The 18,297-nt window shown below is 40.8% G+C and overlaps 1 protein-coding gene across 1 annotated transcript in view; it reads right to left on the bottom strand.

Annotated features, from left to right (window-relative positions):
* The window catches only part of XDH (xanthine dehydrogenase), a 78,959-nt gene that overhangs the window by 8,191 nt on the left and 52,471 nt on the right, over positions 1–18,297 (bottom strand). The window contains exons 22-33 of the mRNA XM_027850476.1: positions 16,831–16,964; positions 16,616–16,703; positions 14,723–14,809; positions 13,334–13,525; positions 13,043–13,188; positions 12,598–12,679; positions 11,081–11,176; positions 9,599–9,727; positions 8,580–8,654; positions 6,357–6,409; positions 3,944–4,058; positions 2,284–2,349 (exon numbers count right to left, since the gene is read on the bottom strand). Coding sequence (XP_027706277.1) covers positions 2,284–2,349; positions 3,944–4,058; positions 6,357–6,409; positions 8,580–8,654; positions 9,599–9,727; positions 11,081–11,176; positions 12,598–12,679; positions 13,043–13,188; positions 13,334–13,525; positions 14,723–14,809; positions 16,616–16,703; positions 16,831–16,964 — 1,263 coding nt within the window. The remainder of the gene's footprint in view (positions 1–2,283; positions 2,350–3,943; positions 4,059–6,356; positions 6,410–8,579; positions 8,655–9,598; positions 9,728–11,080; positions 11,177–12,597; positions 12,680–13,042; positions 13,189–13,333; positions 13,526–14,722; positions 14,810–16,615; positions 16,704–16,830; positions 16,965–18,297) is intronic.

Below are 18,297 nucleotides of genomic sequence, written 5' to 3'. Positions count from 1 at the left end.
CATGTATTGGACTTTTTTCAAAGGTGTTCTTCTTCCCATAAACAGAGAACCCAAATCTAATGAGACCTGAGAAGGGATGGGGAGGTCATTGTATTATTTCTGTAGTATCTAAAGTATTCAGAACCTAATTAAACAATGGCAGATCTATATCATCCCATTATGTTTCATTTATCTCCCACTTCCAGTCCTTACAGTGACTATTGGCACTTCCACCAAGAGTTTGACCTAGAGAGAGCATATAGAACATCCCCAGTTATTACACTCATGTGATACTCATAAAAGCTTTAATAAGGGAGGAGTTTCATACATCAATCAATACTTTTTATGGGAATCAAACTTTTGCTTTCATTGGTATAGGAAATGCTTTATGAGAAAACTCTCTATTACTACAGATCTGTAACATTTCTGTCCATCTTTTAGTCTTAGAGAGTTGCTTGGGGAACTTAGAGTTTAAATGATTTGTCCAGAGTTCATTCAGCCAGTGGGCAAGCTCACTTCATCAGAGGTGAGGCTTGAACCTAGGTCTTGCTGACTGAGGCCAGCTTTCCATCAGCTACACCAGAGATATCACATATACAGCTCTCAGCTTATATGGGCCCAAATGCTACTGATTGCTGCAGAACCAGATTAAAATATAATTCAGAAATATTTAACAAAAAAAAATACAAATAGACACAGATAGTTAATATGTGGTTTTCTAAATAGATATGTGGCTTGAAGAAATCCTTTTGTATGGTTTTGCATGGTTTAGTGGCTATTTGAGTTTGACACCACTGAATTATACCATGATGCATCTATCTTAGTCTTCACAAAAAAACCCTGATAGGAAGAAAAGGGACCTCACTTTTATCTCTGAGGAAGCAGAGATGTAAGGGAGGGAAATAGCTCCCTAGTTTGCCACGTAGGGAAAAAAGCAAGTTCTCTCCCATGTGTGGAGTTTCTGTTTCCCAACTGTGACATCTCAGACAGAGGATTAATCTAGACGTCCTCCCAGGCCCCCGTAGCACTAGTGTCCTGTGAATACACAAAGAGTCCCTACAGATTCAATAAATCCATGACATCCTAAGGAGAAATGACCTGCTTCTTAGAGTGTTGGATTTCTGTATGGTGAGTTATCATTGCTCCAGTTCTAAGAAATATGATTTCGCTTCTAGGCTTGCCTGCTCAATCTTTCCATCTGGTCACTTCCTTTGTCTTTCTTTAAATCTCAAGTTGATCCCTTCTATGTGTGTTGGGCACATCATTTGTTGTTTTTCACTTTAATTCTGAATAGGCATCTCCTAAGTTTTGTCATTAATCTGGAGACTTTCCCTTCCAGGACCCTCTCCCCTCCTCTACCTCCAGCCCTCCCAATGATCTCTGGTACAACTTTGAATTCTTCAAATCTAATCTTTACCATACAATCTTTTAGCTCTTATTTAGGGAGGAAGGAAGCTATGATAATTTCTAACTTCCTACTCTCTTTGGCAATAGATCTGATGACTTCCCCCTACTGTCAACACTGTCTACTCCAAGAAGGCTTTACTCTTGAATGTCTGAGTATATACAATATGTTTTATTGGTAGTAGGGGGATAGGTGTTGGTCCAGATCTGTGACTCCATTGATGTAAGAAACTTCTTGGAAGAAAACTCCCTCTATCAAGGCAGATCAACAATTTTTCTAAAAAATTTCCTAGGATACTTTAAGTAGCTTGCCCAGAGTCACACAAAAAGCCAATATATGCCAGAAGAAGTATTTAAACCTATGTCTTCCTGACTCTGAGGCCAGCTCTCTATTCACTACATCACGTGGCTTCTCCCCTACTATTTTTACTGTCCTGAATTTATTCCGTTGTTTGTGCCACCTTTTAAAGGTAGTTCATGTTAGTGTTGTTTGTCTTAACTTTTAAATGCCCACTCAGCAGGGACCATGTTGACCTAAAACTATTATACAATGCTTCAAACTACACTATGGGTAAATGTGCTTAATAAGTAGGTTTTTTAAAACTTAGTTTAATTTTTTCCATTGACAAAAATATTTTTCTCTCCCTCCCACCTCTCCAAAGAAAAAAGAAAAGCAAAACTTTTGTAACAAATACACATAGTCAAATAAAAAAAATCCCTGCATTGGCCATATCCTGAAAATATCTCTCTCATTCTACACTCTGAATCCATCCATTAACTATCAAACTAGTTGGGGGGTTTTGAAAGTAAGGACAAGCTATGGCAGTTGAACTAGAAGACCAAAGTGGAGAAACCAGTACCCAAATCTGTTTCAATTCTAGTTTTCCATGAGATCCTTACCTGTCCAATATCTATAGCTGGATTCAGGCTGGAGCCAACATCCATGACAATGTCTGTGCGGATGTTCTACAAAGGAAGGAAAAGTTTGAATAGTTTGAAGACAAATAAATACCAAAAATAACAGTCAGGATCTTGGCTAGGTAAGGCTCTGGGAGTACCATAGTAAATACTGCCTTGCTATATAGTTCCATTATCATACACATGGTATCCAAGGCCCACTTGATCCACAAGGCTGACTGATGTCTGAATTTTTCTATCCTGGCTCAACTCTTACTGTTACGACAATCAATCAGATCACAGGAATCAGAGACAACTGCCTGACCCATACCATCCTCTTCAGAAAGTTCAGCTATATTTATAATCTACAGTATCGGTAGCTCACCGACACCATTTTCTCAATAAAACTATTGAAGCAGTCAAAAAGAGTTTCCCAAAAATACATATGATCTTACAGAATGATACCATCAGAATAATGTGATAGGGAACCAAGTTAGTTGACTAGAAAAAAAATATCAAAGGAGGGGTTTTCTGTTCTCTGAACCAAATTATTACCAAATTGACATGCAAATAATGTATATGGCAACACCATTTCGATCTATGAGATAAGGCTTTGGAAACCACTGTAAGTTTCCCACCAATGTCTGTACACAGTGATTGAAACCAACAAGTCCAAATAGATTTCCTGGATAGTTTAAATCTTCAGGCACAATATGTGGACAAGTACACATGTTCACTGAAAAGCACATGAAGAGAGGGGGCAAGACAAGTATGACTGAAAAATCAGAGTCACAACAGCTTGATCTGATCTGCCTCCTTGAATTGTCACATGGCTACTCACAGTCAGGATTTGAAACCAGATCTGTGTTACTCCAAATCTACCATTCTATCCACTCTATCTTTGTATCTCTGATGACTTAAAAGGTGCCTAGCTGGCCCAAAGTAGGTGTTCAATAATTGTTGAATTAATTAATTAATTGATAATTTGGGCCCTGCAGATGTCAAACAAGGAGGAAGTTTTCAGAAGACAGAAAACTTAGTATTAAGAAATTAATAGTACATTCGTGTTTTTTAAGTTGCATTTTTTGAGGTCATCTGAAAGGAGTCTTAAAGATCAACTAGTCCAACCTCTTCATTTTACAAATGACAAAAATGAAACTCATAGAAGTAATTTGTTCAAGGTTAATAGATAGGAAGTAGCAGAATCCAGTTTCAAACCCAGATCTTCTGACTCCAGATCAAGTGTTCTTTCCACTATCCTATGTACTTAAGGTTTACCAAGTACATTCACTCATCCATCAGTATTAAGTGAAAATTCCTAGTGTCCCATTGTACAGCTCAGCACTTTTTGAATGTACTAAGATCATGTAAAACTATCAGATTTTGAGTCAGAAGATCTGGATTTGAATCTGTTACTTCTCTGGGACCTCTTAGGGTCTCAATTTCTTCATCTATAAAATGAAGGTGGTGGAATGGTTGAACTAGATTCTAAGTTCCTTTCCACGTCTAGGTATGTGATTCTATGATTTGTCATGTCTATGGCCCTTTAAAGCTTTCAATCCTAGGATCCTATAATTTTCTTCAACCAAGGATTTTCCTTCTAATAGTCCATAGTGTTACTGGTTAGCTTGACTCTGGAATAAGAGAGTTCCAAGCTTCTTACCTTATGATCACCTGTTAAGCAGTCGATTTCAACCTCAGAGCAAGCTACACCATAGGAGAAGTAGTGGAAGGGATTTCCAGAATTGGTTTCAAAACTGTAGCCCAAGTTGGGTGTTCTGAGAAGAAAAGATACCATACATTTAAAGATGAACAGAAGGAAAAAGTAGGCTTTCCCTACAATAGGAATCAATGTCTATAGTACAGTAAGGTTCACAAAGCATTTCTTTCTCAATAACCTCATGAGAGAGCTAGTACAAGTATTATTATTGTTCCTATTTTGCAGGTGAGGAAACTGAGTTTAGGAGAGATCATAGGAGAATAGATAGAGAACCAGGAAGATCTTAGAATCAGCCATCCAGGTCAATCTCATTTTACAGGGAAAGAAACTTATGGAAGTTACAGAGCTGATACTCAACCCAAGGGAGGTAAATAGTCTTTCCCAAAGTCACTGAGGTAGTAACTGGTAAAGCTGATATGGAAATCTAAGTTCTCTGATGTCAAATCCAGTGACCTCACAGAGGCACCACATTGCCTTTTAAAGAAACCTCACCTTTCTCCTTGAGATCACAAAGGTTTTCATTTTCATTTTCCAACTATTCACCAGCAAAGTCAAGATAGAACATTTTAGCTTAGTAAGGAAACCTAGGTATTTCTTAATATATGATCTCTGCTCCTTGCTATTGTAGTCATGTATTTTTTTAAGAACATATTACTATTAATCAATGAATCAAGTTGTTTTGTAAATCAGAGTTCCACTCCTACTTTCTAGATAGGCAATGAGAGCCTCAGAAGGGGCACAGACACGTATAGACTCACATCATTAAACAAAATTGTGGTTACATTTAAATCCATAGTCTTCTCAATGAGAAGGGTCTGCCTGCAAGGAATCTTTGGGCCATGTTAATGCTGAGTCTACTTTACTATTAAAAAAGTGGTAGAATGTAAGCTATTTGAAAGCAGGGACTGTCTTACTTTTACATTTTTATCCCCAGGGCAAAGCACAAAGTAGGAGCTTTGTGCCTAGCACATAGTAGGAGCTTAATAAATGTTTGCTGAATGTTTGATTACCGAAAAATTTTAGCTAGAGCCTCACTAATTTCTGTGTGAAAGATGGTCAATCAGCCAGTTATTCAGACAGTCTAGACAGCCTCAAATTGTTGTTTAAACTGCTTTGTTTTTCTGTCTCTTCTCCTGACATTCTTTCAACCTTAGCAAAAACATTTTTGAAAAAGTCTGTATATATACATATACACCCACAGGTTTCATACTCTAAAAAGACCATTAAAAGCAAATATACCCCTAGTACCTGAATTTAGATTTCTCAGAATAAGAAACTGAAGTTTTGCTAGTTAAAACTTCACAGGGAGAGGTATTATCAAAATGAACCCAATCATAATTGTGTGTTCATCAATTTCTGAGCTTCTAAATCTAATGGGAAGGCCTTCTGTCCATAGGGGTCTTTGGATGCTAAAATATTTCAAAGAGGCAACATGATGCAATGAATAGTGTTCTGGACACACGGGTCAAGAAAGTCTGGGTTCAAATACAGCTTCTGACACTTCTAGCTGTGTGGATGAGTCATTTAACCTCTATGAGCCCTCAGTTTTCTTATCTATAAAATGGGAATAATAAGGCTTATGGTACCTACTTCGCCACGTGATGGTGGAGCAGAAGTAAGATACTGTATTATAAAGCACTTTGCAAAGTTTAAAGCCTATCAAAATGTAAAAGTATGAAATTGAGAAAATGGCTTAACCTATTGATGGCCTCAGGCAGCTCTCTAAGGCTATAAATTGCAAAGCACAATTAACCTCTGTTTGCCTCAGTTTCTTCAACTGTGAGAAGTGGATAATAATACCTACCTAGCAGGGTTGTTGTGAGGATCAAATGAGATAATATCTGTAAAGCACTTAGAACAGTAGCTGGCACATAGTAGGCACTATCATTGTTATTGTCATTATTGGACTCATAATTATCATTATCTGAATTAGAAACGGGAAATTCATCACAAGGAGTTCTCTATACCAGTGGAATCACAGGTTTGGTCTAAAAAAAGTCATTTGTTAATATCATCATCATCATCATCATCAAAGCTAGAGAAGGAATTTGTTCTTCTTGTAAATCTCCATTGAGTTTATCACTTTGTAACAAGGGCCAGTGTTTCATGAGAAATATATTGGTTCTATCTAAGGGGATGCCCCCAAATGGCAAATCCCAGGAACACTTGGTGAGAACTCTACTTCCACTGTTGTACAACATTTCTGTTTATGATGTTTATGGAAAACCCACATGGAGGGAAAGGTTGGCACTCTCTGCCTGTGCCTGGCCACATAATCAGAATTCATAATGGTGAAGTTTTTCCAACAGTGCCTTAGTAACCAAATATGATGAAATAGAAAAGAATGAACAGTTACCTATAAAATCCTGTAGCAGACAAACTCACTGATGCCAGGTAGGCAGCATTGACCTGAGGGAAAGAAAATTATTATGAGAGATATGGGGAGGTTACCTATCCAACCTCCAGTCTTGGAGACAATCATTAAGAGACAGCTAGATCTGCTATTCTAGGCTGTAATGTGGCCATTTTCCCAGTCAACCAAGCTTCAAACCTCAATCATCCCTCACTGCCTCTTCTCTCTCCCTGTCACCAAGTCCTGCAGACTTTTCCTCTATAATGTTTTTACAATTATTCTTTCCAGCCTTGCTGCCACTCTGTTTCAGGACATCATCACCTCAAAACTAAATCTGCCTCCTTATACTTGCCATCCATTGCTCCCAATTCTGTCCCCTAGGCCCAAGAACAACAAGACAAATCTTTCTTCCATGTGACAGTCTTTCAAATACTTGAAAAAATTCATCATGTCTCCCCTCCCCTAATCCCATCTCCAAGACTTTTCTTTTCAAAACTAAAACCCCCAGTTTCCTCAATGAGGCACAATCCTCAATCCCTTCACATAATTCTGGTCACCAATTTTTGTTGTTATTGTCGTTGTTGTTGGGGGGTGGGTTTGGGGTGGAGCCCCCTGAGGCAGTGAATTCCTGGTGAGGAAACTTTCTATCAATGCCAATCAGAAACTGCTCTAATATGTTTAGTCTTAGAAAGTTGCCTAGGACACTGAAGATGAGGTGCTTTGTCCAGGGTCACATAGCCAGTGTGGGTCAGAGGTAGGATTTGAACCCATGTCTTACTAACTCTGAGGACCAACAGTTCTCTATCCATCACACCATAATGCTTCATTCACTCCATTACAAAACATCCCTGATCCAGGTCAGAAATGGAAATAATATCAGCCAACAATAATAATTATAATAGCTGACATTTATATGACCCTTTCTGGATTTACAAATCACTTTATTTACACCTTCCAGTGTCTTCTCTTAAAGTTCAGATGCTCCTAAGAGGGATACTTAATTAATCAAAGTAGTTAATAAGCTAACACCTCATGAGAATTAGTTGACAGCCATCAGAGACAAAGATAGGGCCCTGGAGGGGAAGAGGTTGCTGGAAGAGGGGAAAGAGGGATTAAGGAATGAAGTATGGGAGGCAAAAAAAAGAATGGTTTGTTTCATTAATTTCCTAGGCAGAAAGCCCAAAGGTCTTGGGGGTTGTAACAATATTGTCATAAGTCTTAATAAAAAATGACAATGAAAACAAAACCAAAGATACATTCCCTGTCCATGATTTGGTAGACATCTTCTTAGGGCCACTCTTCAATGGAAGATATCAAAAAGAAGGGAAAGAAATCCTTCTGTTCCCTATTTATTTTTTTATCTTTCTCTATTAGTTTTCCATTCATTGACAAAATTCAGTTAAATTCCAATAACATATTTATCATTATAGCAAAGCTCCACAATTGGAAGAGAACTTAGAAACCATCTAGTCCAAACCCTTCATTTGACAAATGAGGAAAATGAAGCCCAGGGATTAAGTGACTTGCCCAAGGTCATACAGGTCATATACTTATATGTTGTTATTCAGTAGTTTCAGTCACGTCCAACTCTTCATGACCCCATTTGGGCTTTTCTTGGCAAAGATACTGGAGTGGTTTGCCATTTCCTTCTTCAGCTCATTTTACAGATGAGGAAACTGATGCAAACGGTGTTAAGTGACTTGACCAGGGTTACATAGTTAGTGTCTGAGGCCAGATTTGAACTCAGTCTTCCTGACTCCAGGCCTGGTACTCTATCCACTGTGCCATCCAGCTGCCCTCTAGTAAGTGCCTATTACTATGCAAGGTCTTTCTACTAAAGATACCCTCCAGGGGCTCTACATGGTGTGCAGGTGATCCAGGTTCTCAAGAAAGCCAGGCCAGTAGGGCATAAGCTCTGGCAGGTCCTACCAAGCTGGAAAGGCACTGAGTATAGCCCCAATGATGAGCTGTGTGTATCTGCATTGACACAGAGCTAGTCTTGGTCAGAGCATCAAAGCTCTTCACTAGAGAATTGGTCCAGGGGATGGATTTTGAGGATCCAATGAAACTCACAAAATCTATCCACAAAGGCATAGAGGAAGCTATAAACTGCACCAGTGGATGGAGCTCCCAAACACAGGAAATCACAGATTCTAAGCATTTGTACTACAAATATGGGCAGGTCCTAAGTTTCACCATGTTTATCTTTAATAAACGCATACTTACCCAGTCTTCCCAGGAACCATTGGGGTTTTTATTTTTGAAGGGTTCCAACCTTTGTAAGATGGTTTTACAAGCTTCCTAAAGGAAAAAAAGCACACAAAAATCATGCTCCCCAAACATATTGGTCATTGGTTACAGTATCACAGATTTAGAGCTAGAAAGGACCCTAAAGGTCACCAACTTCAAATCGTTCCTTTTACAGTAAGGAAACTGAGACAAACAGAGGTAAAAATGATTTGCCCAGGGTCACACAGGTAGTAAACGTCTGAGGCCAGATTTGAACTCAGGTCTTCCTGACTCCAAGTCCAGCTCCTCCTCATCTACCCTCAAAGTTCCCATAATGGTATATAAATTTTAATTTTCTGCCCCTCCTTGCTCGGCATTTCCCAGAAGCTACAGAAATGCCCCAGAATCCTGGGATTCAGGCTGAGGTTGCCCGAAGAATAGAGGCAATCACTGACTTTCTCCGTGGGAGGATACCTACAGTCCAAGAATCCTACCTGCGCTGGGCACTGCACAGAAGACACGCTAAGAAAGTAGGTGTTACTCGGAAAGGTACCATTTTGATTTCTTATTCACTGCCAGAGCAAACATTTTGCATGATTTTAAAAATACTGATTTCATTGCTGCATATTTAAGGGGACTGTTAAGGCTGTGTCTGAGATCATTAGCCCCTCATTTCAATCAGGTCTCTTATGATAAGGATCCCAGAACAGACATCACATCTCTTGGCTAGACCATCTCACTTTCTCTCCACTCTCCTGCCCTGTCCACTTACCTGTCTTCAGCGTTGCCAGCTAAATGCAAAGATGTTAATGGAAGCAGCTATAAGCCTTGTAGCTTTTCCCATGGCCTTGAGTCTGGAGGATGAGGGTCCTCCTTAATCATAGCACCAGAGAAACAAGAACAGCTCATAACCAAACAGCCTTAATAGAACACTGCCACAGACATCCCAAAGAGACTGCTTTGGACCTGAACAATAGGCCACACCAGAGACCTACAGGGTCCCACAAGAACCTTACATAGACAGCCCGTCCATTGATGTCAGCGCTGACGGAGGCAGCTGTGGGAGAGGTGTTGGGCACTGTAGTGGTGCTTGTTTCGCTGATGTAAATCTTGGAAATGGGGATCTTCAAAGCTTTGCTGGCCACCTGCAAAACGAGGAGTCCATGGCTATTGGGTATATTTATTTTTAGAAAGCATTGCTAGCAATCCTTAAAATCATTAAATCTTATTACCAGGGAAAGAATTTAGAATCCATCTAGCCCAATCTCCCATCCCAAGCAGGAACCTTTGATAACACCTCTGAGTTTCAATTCACCTATGCTACCTCCTTGGAACTTATCCCTCCCTGTAAGTCTGTCCTATAGCCAACATCACCAGCTCTTATGGCAAGGTCATTAGATGTTAGAGCTAGAAAGGACATTTTTTAGACTGGATTCATGATTTCATTGGTATAAAGAATATCAGATAAGGAAGCACCTTCTACAAATACAATGAGGCACCTGCCTCTTCTACTTCTCAGAGTTTTAGAGAATCGCTATGGGGTACTGATAGTTTAAGTGACTTGGCCAGGGTCACACAGCCAATAGGTGTGATAGCCATGGGTGTGAGAGTCTAGACTTGAACCCAGGTCCCTGAGGCTGGCTCTCTAGTCATTTAAATTTTGGTGAATCACAAAAGTCCTTAGAAATTATTTAATCCAACCCCTTCATTTATTCAGATGATGAAACTGAGGCCCAGAAAAGTAAGATGTTTCGTTCAAGGTCACTGGACCTCCATTTACTCATTTGTAAAATTAAGGAGATGGATTAAATGATGCATAAGGTCCTTTCCAGTTCTTGACCCTATGATAATCTATGATGAAGTATATCCCTTGTGCCTCTATTGAACAGCCTCCTTCTCACCCAGGGAATATTAGTAATTATAATAACTGATATTTATATAGCACAATAAAATCTTACATAGTGTTTTCCTCCCATTTGAATCTCATTAACAATACTGTGTGAGGTAGGTACTGCATATTTTTGTGTGTAGAGCGGGAAGGATAGAGGGGCAAGTCTGGACTTGTGATTTCAGCAATGTAGGAAACTACCAGGGAAGATACACTCTCTATGAAAATCTGAAATTTCTCTGCAACTTATAGTGTTAAAGAATTACTTGGATACAGTGAGAGGTTACCGAGGTTAACACAGTAATTATAGCATGTGTCAAAGGACGGGGTTTGAATCTAGATTTTCTGACCCTCTAGTATGCCACTCTGCCACTCTGATAGGATTCCCCATTTTACAGAGGAGAAAACTGAGATGCCAAGATTTGAAATTACGTTTCCAAGGTCATACAGCTAGTTAACAACAAAGGAGGGTTTTGAACCCAGGTCTTTTGGGTTCAGGAAATCTATCCATCATACCATTGTTGCCTTTCTAGGGGAAACTCCTTGTGCTGAGAGTATTTCCCCCACAAAGTATTCTCTTGTTACTGTTGTGTTCACTTAGGCTGCTTACTTGGGTCATCTTGGTGTGAAGGCCTTGGCCCATCTCAGTACCACCATGTGTAAGAAGAACTGAACCATCTGTGTATACGTGTATCAGAGCTCCAGCCTGTGGGAGGAAGATGAGGCCACATCAGGACTATCACGTGGGACCTGTTCAGCTTCAAGTTTTCTTTAGTCTTAGACTGAAGAGATTACAATGAAACACTTTCTGCAGAGCACCATAAGCACTCGAAGGTGAAATGCTATGTCCTTAGCCTTCCTCTCTTCTCTGTTTACATTCTCTCCTTTAGTAATATCATTCTTTCTCATGGCTTCAGTTACCACTGCAAATGACCACATATCCAGGCCCAGTCTTTTCCAGGAGCTCCACTTCATCATCTCCAACATCCTACTGAACATCTCTATTTTGAAATCCTGCTGAACATCTCTACTTTGAAATCCTGCTGGAACCTCAAACTCAGAATGTCCCAGACTGAATTCATCTATTCTCCCCCTCCCCACAAGCTTCCTTATCTTCAAACTTCCTAGCAATTGTCAACATCATTCTCCAGGTCCTTTGGGTTCCAAATCTTAGGTTCATCTTTGATTCTTCCCTCTCCTTCAGCCTCTATATCCAATAAGTTTACAAGTCTTGACAATTTTTCCCCACAACATCTCACGTTTGTCCCTTTCTTTCCACTTACACTGCCATCATCCTAGCTGGGGCTCTCATCATGTTTTCTTGGACTATGTGGTAAGCTGGTCTTCCTGCCTCCAGTTTTTTCGCCCTTAAATCCTTCACACAGCTACCAAAATAATCTTTCTAATGCACAGGACTGACCAAGTCACTCTTCATCTCAAAAATGGCTCCCCTTCATGTATAGGATAAACTCCTCACCCTAGCATTTAGGTACCTTGAAAACCTGGCTTCCAACTTACCCTTCCAGTCTTATTTCAGTCTTTTCCTTTCATATCATCTAACTTTCAGCCAGACTAGACCATGAGGCATTTCCCAGTTTTGTCCTGCCCCCTTTGGCCTCTACACAGTTGCATCGCCCATTTCGTCATGCCATCCTACTACTCCCTTTACATTTCTACCTGTTGAAAACCTTCCATGCCTTCAAGGCTCAGTTCAAGGGCTCCATCATCTGGGAAGCAACCTCTTTTCCCTTCAGATAAAACAGAACTCCGCTTCTTCATATTTCTTAGAGTCCTCAGTCTGGATCCTTCATCTACCATTGTTATATTTTGCCTTGTACCTTATCTACAATTTTCATCATGGTCTCTTCAGTACCTCACTCAATGCCATAGTCATGACAGACACTTGATGAATAGCAGTGGTATTCCCCAGCTGAGAAAGAGGTGCTAAAACCCAGATAATCAATCAAATATAATAAAAAAAATCAAAGCAATCCTGGGCTGTTCTCTCCAGTGAACTCTACCACCAACAAAAATAGATCTCCCTCCTGAAACTGCTTCTACAACAATAAAAATGCAGGAGTCCCAGTCAAGTGGAAATGAAAGAGAAGAGACAAGATACTTAATTACCTGATTCAGAAAGGCAGCTGTGAAGCTGATTCCAAACTTGGTAGGAATTATACACAAACCTTTCTTCTTCCAACAATTCTCCCTGGAAAAAAGTGAAAATTTCCCAAAGATCCTATCCACCTGTGTGGGTCTTGATCCTCTTTGTATATATGTCTTATCTCCTCTGTTAGACTATAAGCTCCTTAAGGGCAGGGACTATATATTTTCTGGGCTGCCACACAGCTTCATTTAGTCATTGTATCTCCCCCATGGTTTGGTATACTGGTATGTACCTAGAACGTATTTAATAAATATCTGCTGTAGTTTAAAAATTCAAATTATTACAGAAAATTTCAAAGATGATCATGACAGAAATGGAAGCATATCAAGCACTGCCCTTTCCCCTACCCCAGCTTCTCTATGTAGCAAGTTCTTGGTTTCCTATCCTTTCCTTCCCAGGTCTTACTTGTTAAACTTCTCGATCTCCCTCTTCCTGGTATGATACTGTGAGCTTTCCAGGCATTCATCCCAGCACCTGGGCAAAGTGAAGCCCTCCAGCCTCTGGTTAAAATGAGTCAGGTCTCCTTCCTTGTACATGTTCAGTCTTCGAACCTTCCCAACAGAGACAGAGAGTTTGAGGGTGGTGAGGTACTCAGACGCTCCAACCCAATCCTAACACTGCTCCTGGAGACAGGTTAATGTATCCTGAGCAGGGCAACCCAATATTTTAGCCAGCAACACTAATCTTAGTTCTTACTTCCTCTGCTGGAAGTCTACAGGTCAGGGCAACTTCACTCATCCAGTACTCAGCAATGAACATCCCCTGGGGCCCCCCAAAACCCCTGAAGGCTGTGTTGGAAGGCAGGTTGGTCTTGCAGAGTCGGCCGGTACCCCGGATGTTGGGGATCTTATAGCAGTTGTCCATATGAAATAAAGCCCTCTCCATGATCTGAGGAAAAGGAGTACAAAAAGGAATAAATAAACCATCATTTTCAATGGCTGTCTCCAAAGATTTTTCCTGTCCAATTTAAACAATGTACCAGGCTTTAAGTAAGAAGGGTACTAACTTCTTCAAAAATGTTGAGTTTACTGGTTATGGGATTATAGGATCATAGATTTAGAGCTCAAAGCAATCTTAAAGGCCAACAAATCCAGCCCCCTCATTTTACAGATGAGGAAACTGAGGTTGATAAAAGTTAAGTGACTTGCCCCAAGTTACACAGCTATTAAGTGTCTGAGGCAGGATCTGAACTTTGTATTTCCTGACTGCAGGTCCAGCACTCTACGTACTTCACCACCTAATTTAATAGATGATATATGCGAGCTGGTGTGGCTAAAAATAAAAAATTTTAAAAATCACCCTGTGGGCAACCTGGTGACCTAAACTTAACTAGGCTGCTCTTCAGACAACAGACATGCAGTCTGTCACCAGGTTCACATTTAAAGCCTTTCCAGCTCATTAAGACTTGTCAGAGCTTGTGTTCTCCTGGGATAGCTTTCAAGAACCTAAAGATCATTTGCATTTTAGGATGAGGCATCGTAGGAGGACTTGAGCAGAGAGTTATGTCATCCTATGTATGCCCATACCACCTCTAACAAAATTGCTCAATATTTTTGGTCTCAATCAAACACTTAACAATAATGCTCATTTTGCTATTCTTGCCCCCATTCTGCTTCCTCCATTATCCACCCACTCATTGACCTAAGGGCTTTTGACTAATTATTGAACTCTCCTGCCAGAACTATGGTTTCTATGCTTACTCATGGTCTATTCATGGCGTAATTCTGGTTGTGGTCAGAACAGCATCAAATGATCCTGCAAATTAAGTCAAATCAATAAAAACAGATAATGTCCCTCAGGGTATCTTTCCTCTGAAATGCTCAATTCACTTAACAGTTGTTAACCAGTCACCATCTTATCAATGTTGACTTGTTGAGGTTCTTAGGGTGTCTCAAAAACCAAATCATAGCCTAGGTCCCTTGAATCAGGACAAGCATAGTTCAACAATCCAAGCCCACTCCTATACCTCTTATACTCAGTGATATTCTGCTAAGCAATGTTCAATATTAAACTTGAAGTTGGCTGGAGTGGGGTAGGGTAGGGGACTTGGAGAGGATGGTGGTTCAAAGGTCGGGTCTTACTTACACTCCCAGAGAGGTCTAAAGTATTTCCTGCATTGCTGTAGTGTTCAACTTCGAGGGCCACAATCTTTCCAGTCTTCATGAAGCCAACCTAACCACAAAGCAGACCACTTCAGCCAGGGTACTTTCCCAATACTCTATCTCTATATCCATCTCTTTCCCTCCCTTCTCTTTAGCCTCACAGGAGAAAAACAGAGGGAACACTATACCAAGGATATAATAAAAGGAACCTAATATCAGGTGCTTCCTTCAAGAAGAAAAAAAAAAACCAACTTTTTTTTTAAAGGGCAACCAGGGTTCAGGAGGAGACTAATCTTGACTTCACAACCCTGAACATGCCCCCACCCATTCACTGCTCCAAGACTGTTTTACGTTTTGGTTTGTCTTTAATCTTCAGCACCCTAACACAGTGATTTCTATACAGTAGGCTCTTCGCAAAATGCTTATTGAATGGAAGTGAACTGCTTTCTGGCTTTCATGATGGAAAAAGAGAAGTGGGGGAGCACAAAGATGGTGAAACAAAGAAGGAGGATGAGGAAAGAGAAGCGAAGAAAAAGAGAGGAGGGAGAAGGGATGAAGGGCAAGGTATGACTTAGTGCTTCACAACAGATTTCAGAAGTGAGGATGTCAAATTCAATCCACTGCAAAGAGGAGAACACACTCTGCTAACCCAATTCTGTCAGTCTGAGGCATCCAGGAAAAGGTCTCAGTTTAAGGGCAAATACTCTCCTAAGCAGACAAACATGGATGAAAGAGGGATAGCAATGGCAGGGTACATTGGAACCCACGTAATACTGTGATCTTTCTTCATGGTATTCTGCCACTAAGCAATCACAACTAAGTCTCTCATTCATGCAGCATGCTATCTTTATCTTTTTTTTGGTTGTTTTGTTTGTTTGTTTTTGCTAGGCAGTTGGGGTAAGTGACTTACCCAGGGTCACACAGCTACTAAGTATGAAGTGTCTCAGGCTGGGTTTGAGCTCAGGTCCTCCTGACTCCAGGGCTGGTGCTCTATCTACTGCATCACCTAGCTGCCCCATCATTCTATCCTTTTCAAAGTACATACATACCCATCTCAGTACTTCATCCTCACAACAGCTCTCTGAGGTAGCTATTATCCTCTCCATTTTACAGATGAGGAAACTAAGGTCTGATATGTGCCTATGGTCACACTGCCAGCATGTAAGCACCTTGGTAGCAGAGACCAATTCATTTCTGCCTTTGCATCCTCAGAACGTGGCACAGTATTTGGTATATAATAGGGTACTAATAAATGTTTACTGAATTAAATAAAAGTGGAAGTGAAAGAGGTAAGATTGAAAATCAGATCATCTGATTCCTAATCCAGTGCTATATCTACCAGAATTGTAACTATGGCAGGGTGATCTAAGTTTATCCCTAGGGTACTAAAATTTAGAGGGTGCTAGCAACACTTACTTTAGCAGCACAGAAACTACTCAGCTTATCAGTTACTCAGCAAGAATAATAAATTAGAATAGGAAGCTACCAAGTAGTATGTCATCTTCTGTATCTGTGTCCTTACTAATTCCCCATCACCACTACTATGTCAAGGGGGCCACACCTCTGTCACCCACAACTACGCAACACTATCCAGGGGTCTCTTCCAACCAACTGAAGTTTTCTTAAAAAGTTAAAGTGAGGGCATATTTCTTGTGGCTCACCATGGACATGTTTTGTGACATTTGCCCTAGACTCCAAAATTGCGAGTTATGGTTCTGATTCATGGTATATCAAGCTTCCTCACCCAGAGGGGAAAACTTAAGCAAAGGAATCCTTTCTCATTCACACAATGTGGCCACATCCCCGAACTTCTGTCTTCCAATTATATCACTAGACTGTGTGGCTGAATCTGACTTTGTTCCTTTAAATTGAATACCTTATATCTGGCCAAAAATGGGTGTCTCCCACCAGTTATCAACATGTCTTCATCCCGATCCAGCATGCAACGTACAGGGCGGCCAGTCCTGGGAGAGAAACCATTACCCTTACAGACATGCAGCCTTTTCCAGGAAACCAGCTTCCCAATCAGCAGAAGGAAGCCTCCTGCTCCCCTGTGCCCCCCCCATTCAACCTCCTGGCTTTAGAACTTACTTGAATGCAGCCAAAGCCACTGCTGTAGACAGTACGGTGCTCCGGGTCTCCTTTCCTCCAAAGCCTCCTCCCATTCTCTTCACTCGAACCACAATGCGATTTGCTGGGACCCCCAAGACTTTGGCCACAAAACTCTGGAATGAAAACGAGAGAATGCTGACTCAGAGTTAACATCACATCTATCACTAGGAGGCACAACAGACTCAGACCCCACATGTAGACAGTTATGGTGACAACAGCCCGTTCATTTGCAAGGAGGAAGCCTAGAAATACCTACAGCTGATGTCTAGGTCAGCTAGATCACGCCTGGCACTGGAACCCAGCTCTAGTGCAATAGACCAAGCTCAGGCTGTTTTGTGCCTAATGGGCTCTCAAGAGATGCCGGCAAGGCACGGAGAAATACTCACTCTAGATTAATAGGACGTACTCATCCCACTGGAGCAAATAAGAATTCTGCAGAAGAGTTTATTTATGTAAAAACAAGTCAAATAAGAGGGGTATCATGGTTTCAGACAAGTAGTGACCTCTGACTGAACTCAAACACTAGAGTCCCTTTATTTCTCCTTATGTATTGTAAAACACACTGGGCAGCTTGGTGGTACAGTGGACAGGATGCTGAGCCTGGAGTCAGGAAGCCTCTCTTCCTGAGGTCAATTCCGGCCTAACACACTTCCTAGCTGTGTGACCCTGGGCGAGTCACTTAACCCTGTTTGCCTCAGTTTCCTCATCTGTAAAACAAGCTGGAGAAGGAGATGGCAAACCCCTCCAATATCTTTGACAAGAATACCCCAATGGGATCATGAAGAGTCGAATGCAACTTAAAAACAACTGAACATCATCATTGTATAATAGCCAAGACTAAACCATTGAGTGACATCTTGTTGTATAAGACCCAATTGTTGAGATCATTCCCCAAAAAAGAATACAATTTCATGTAAAGTAACACAGTGAGACTTCTAAACCAGATCAAACTCATGATGCTGGAAGCTCCCTCACACAGCCTGCCTTCTCCTCATGAATATTATGGGGGAGGGAGAGCCTCCCCTTGCTGTTAGAACCATAACATTTTATGCCTCATTTATCTTTTCTATGACTTTAATAAAATTGCTTTTGCTACGACATCATGGCTTCCACTGCCATAGTGGTCCCCACTATCCCTAAACTTACATTCTCCTCATTTTATATCCAGCATAATAGCTTTCTTCTTTCCTTCCTTCCTCCTTTTCTTCCTCCTTCTCCCCACCCCCACCTCTCTTCCTCTCACTGGATATCCTGATCTTGCCCAGGCTGAAAGTGCAGCAGTTACTAATGGGCCCAATCCCATTGCTGATTGGCATGGAAACTTTGAACTGTTCTGTTTATAACCTACACTGGTTCACTCCCTGCTAAGCAACCTGGTTCCCCACCCCTCAGTCCCATATTGGTGCTGAACTCTGAGTCAACACCTAATCAGTCAGTTTTAACCCT

This window comes from Vombatus ursinus, unplaced genomic scaffold, assembly GCF_900497805.2.
Source record: "Vombatus ursinus unplaced genomic scaffold, bare-nosed wombat genome assembly UNPS02009062.1, whole genome shotgun sequence".
Taxonomy (NCBI): domain Eukaryota; kingdom Metazoa; phylum Chordata; class Mammalia; order Diprotodontia; family Vombatidae; genus Vombatus; species Vombatus ursinus.
This window is presented reverse-complemented; position numbering and strand designations above follow the sequence as displayed.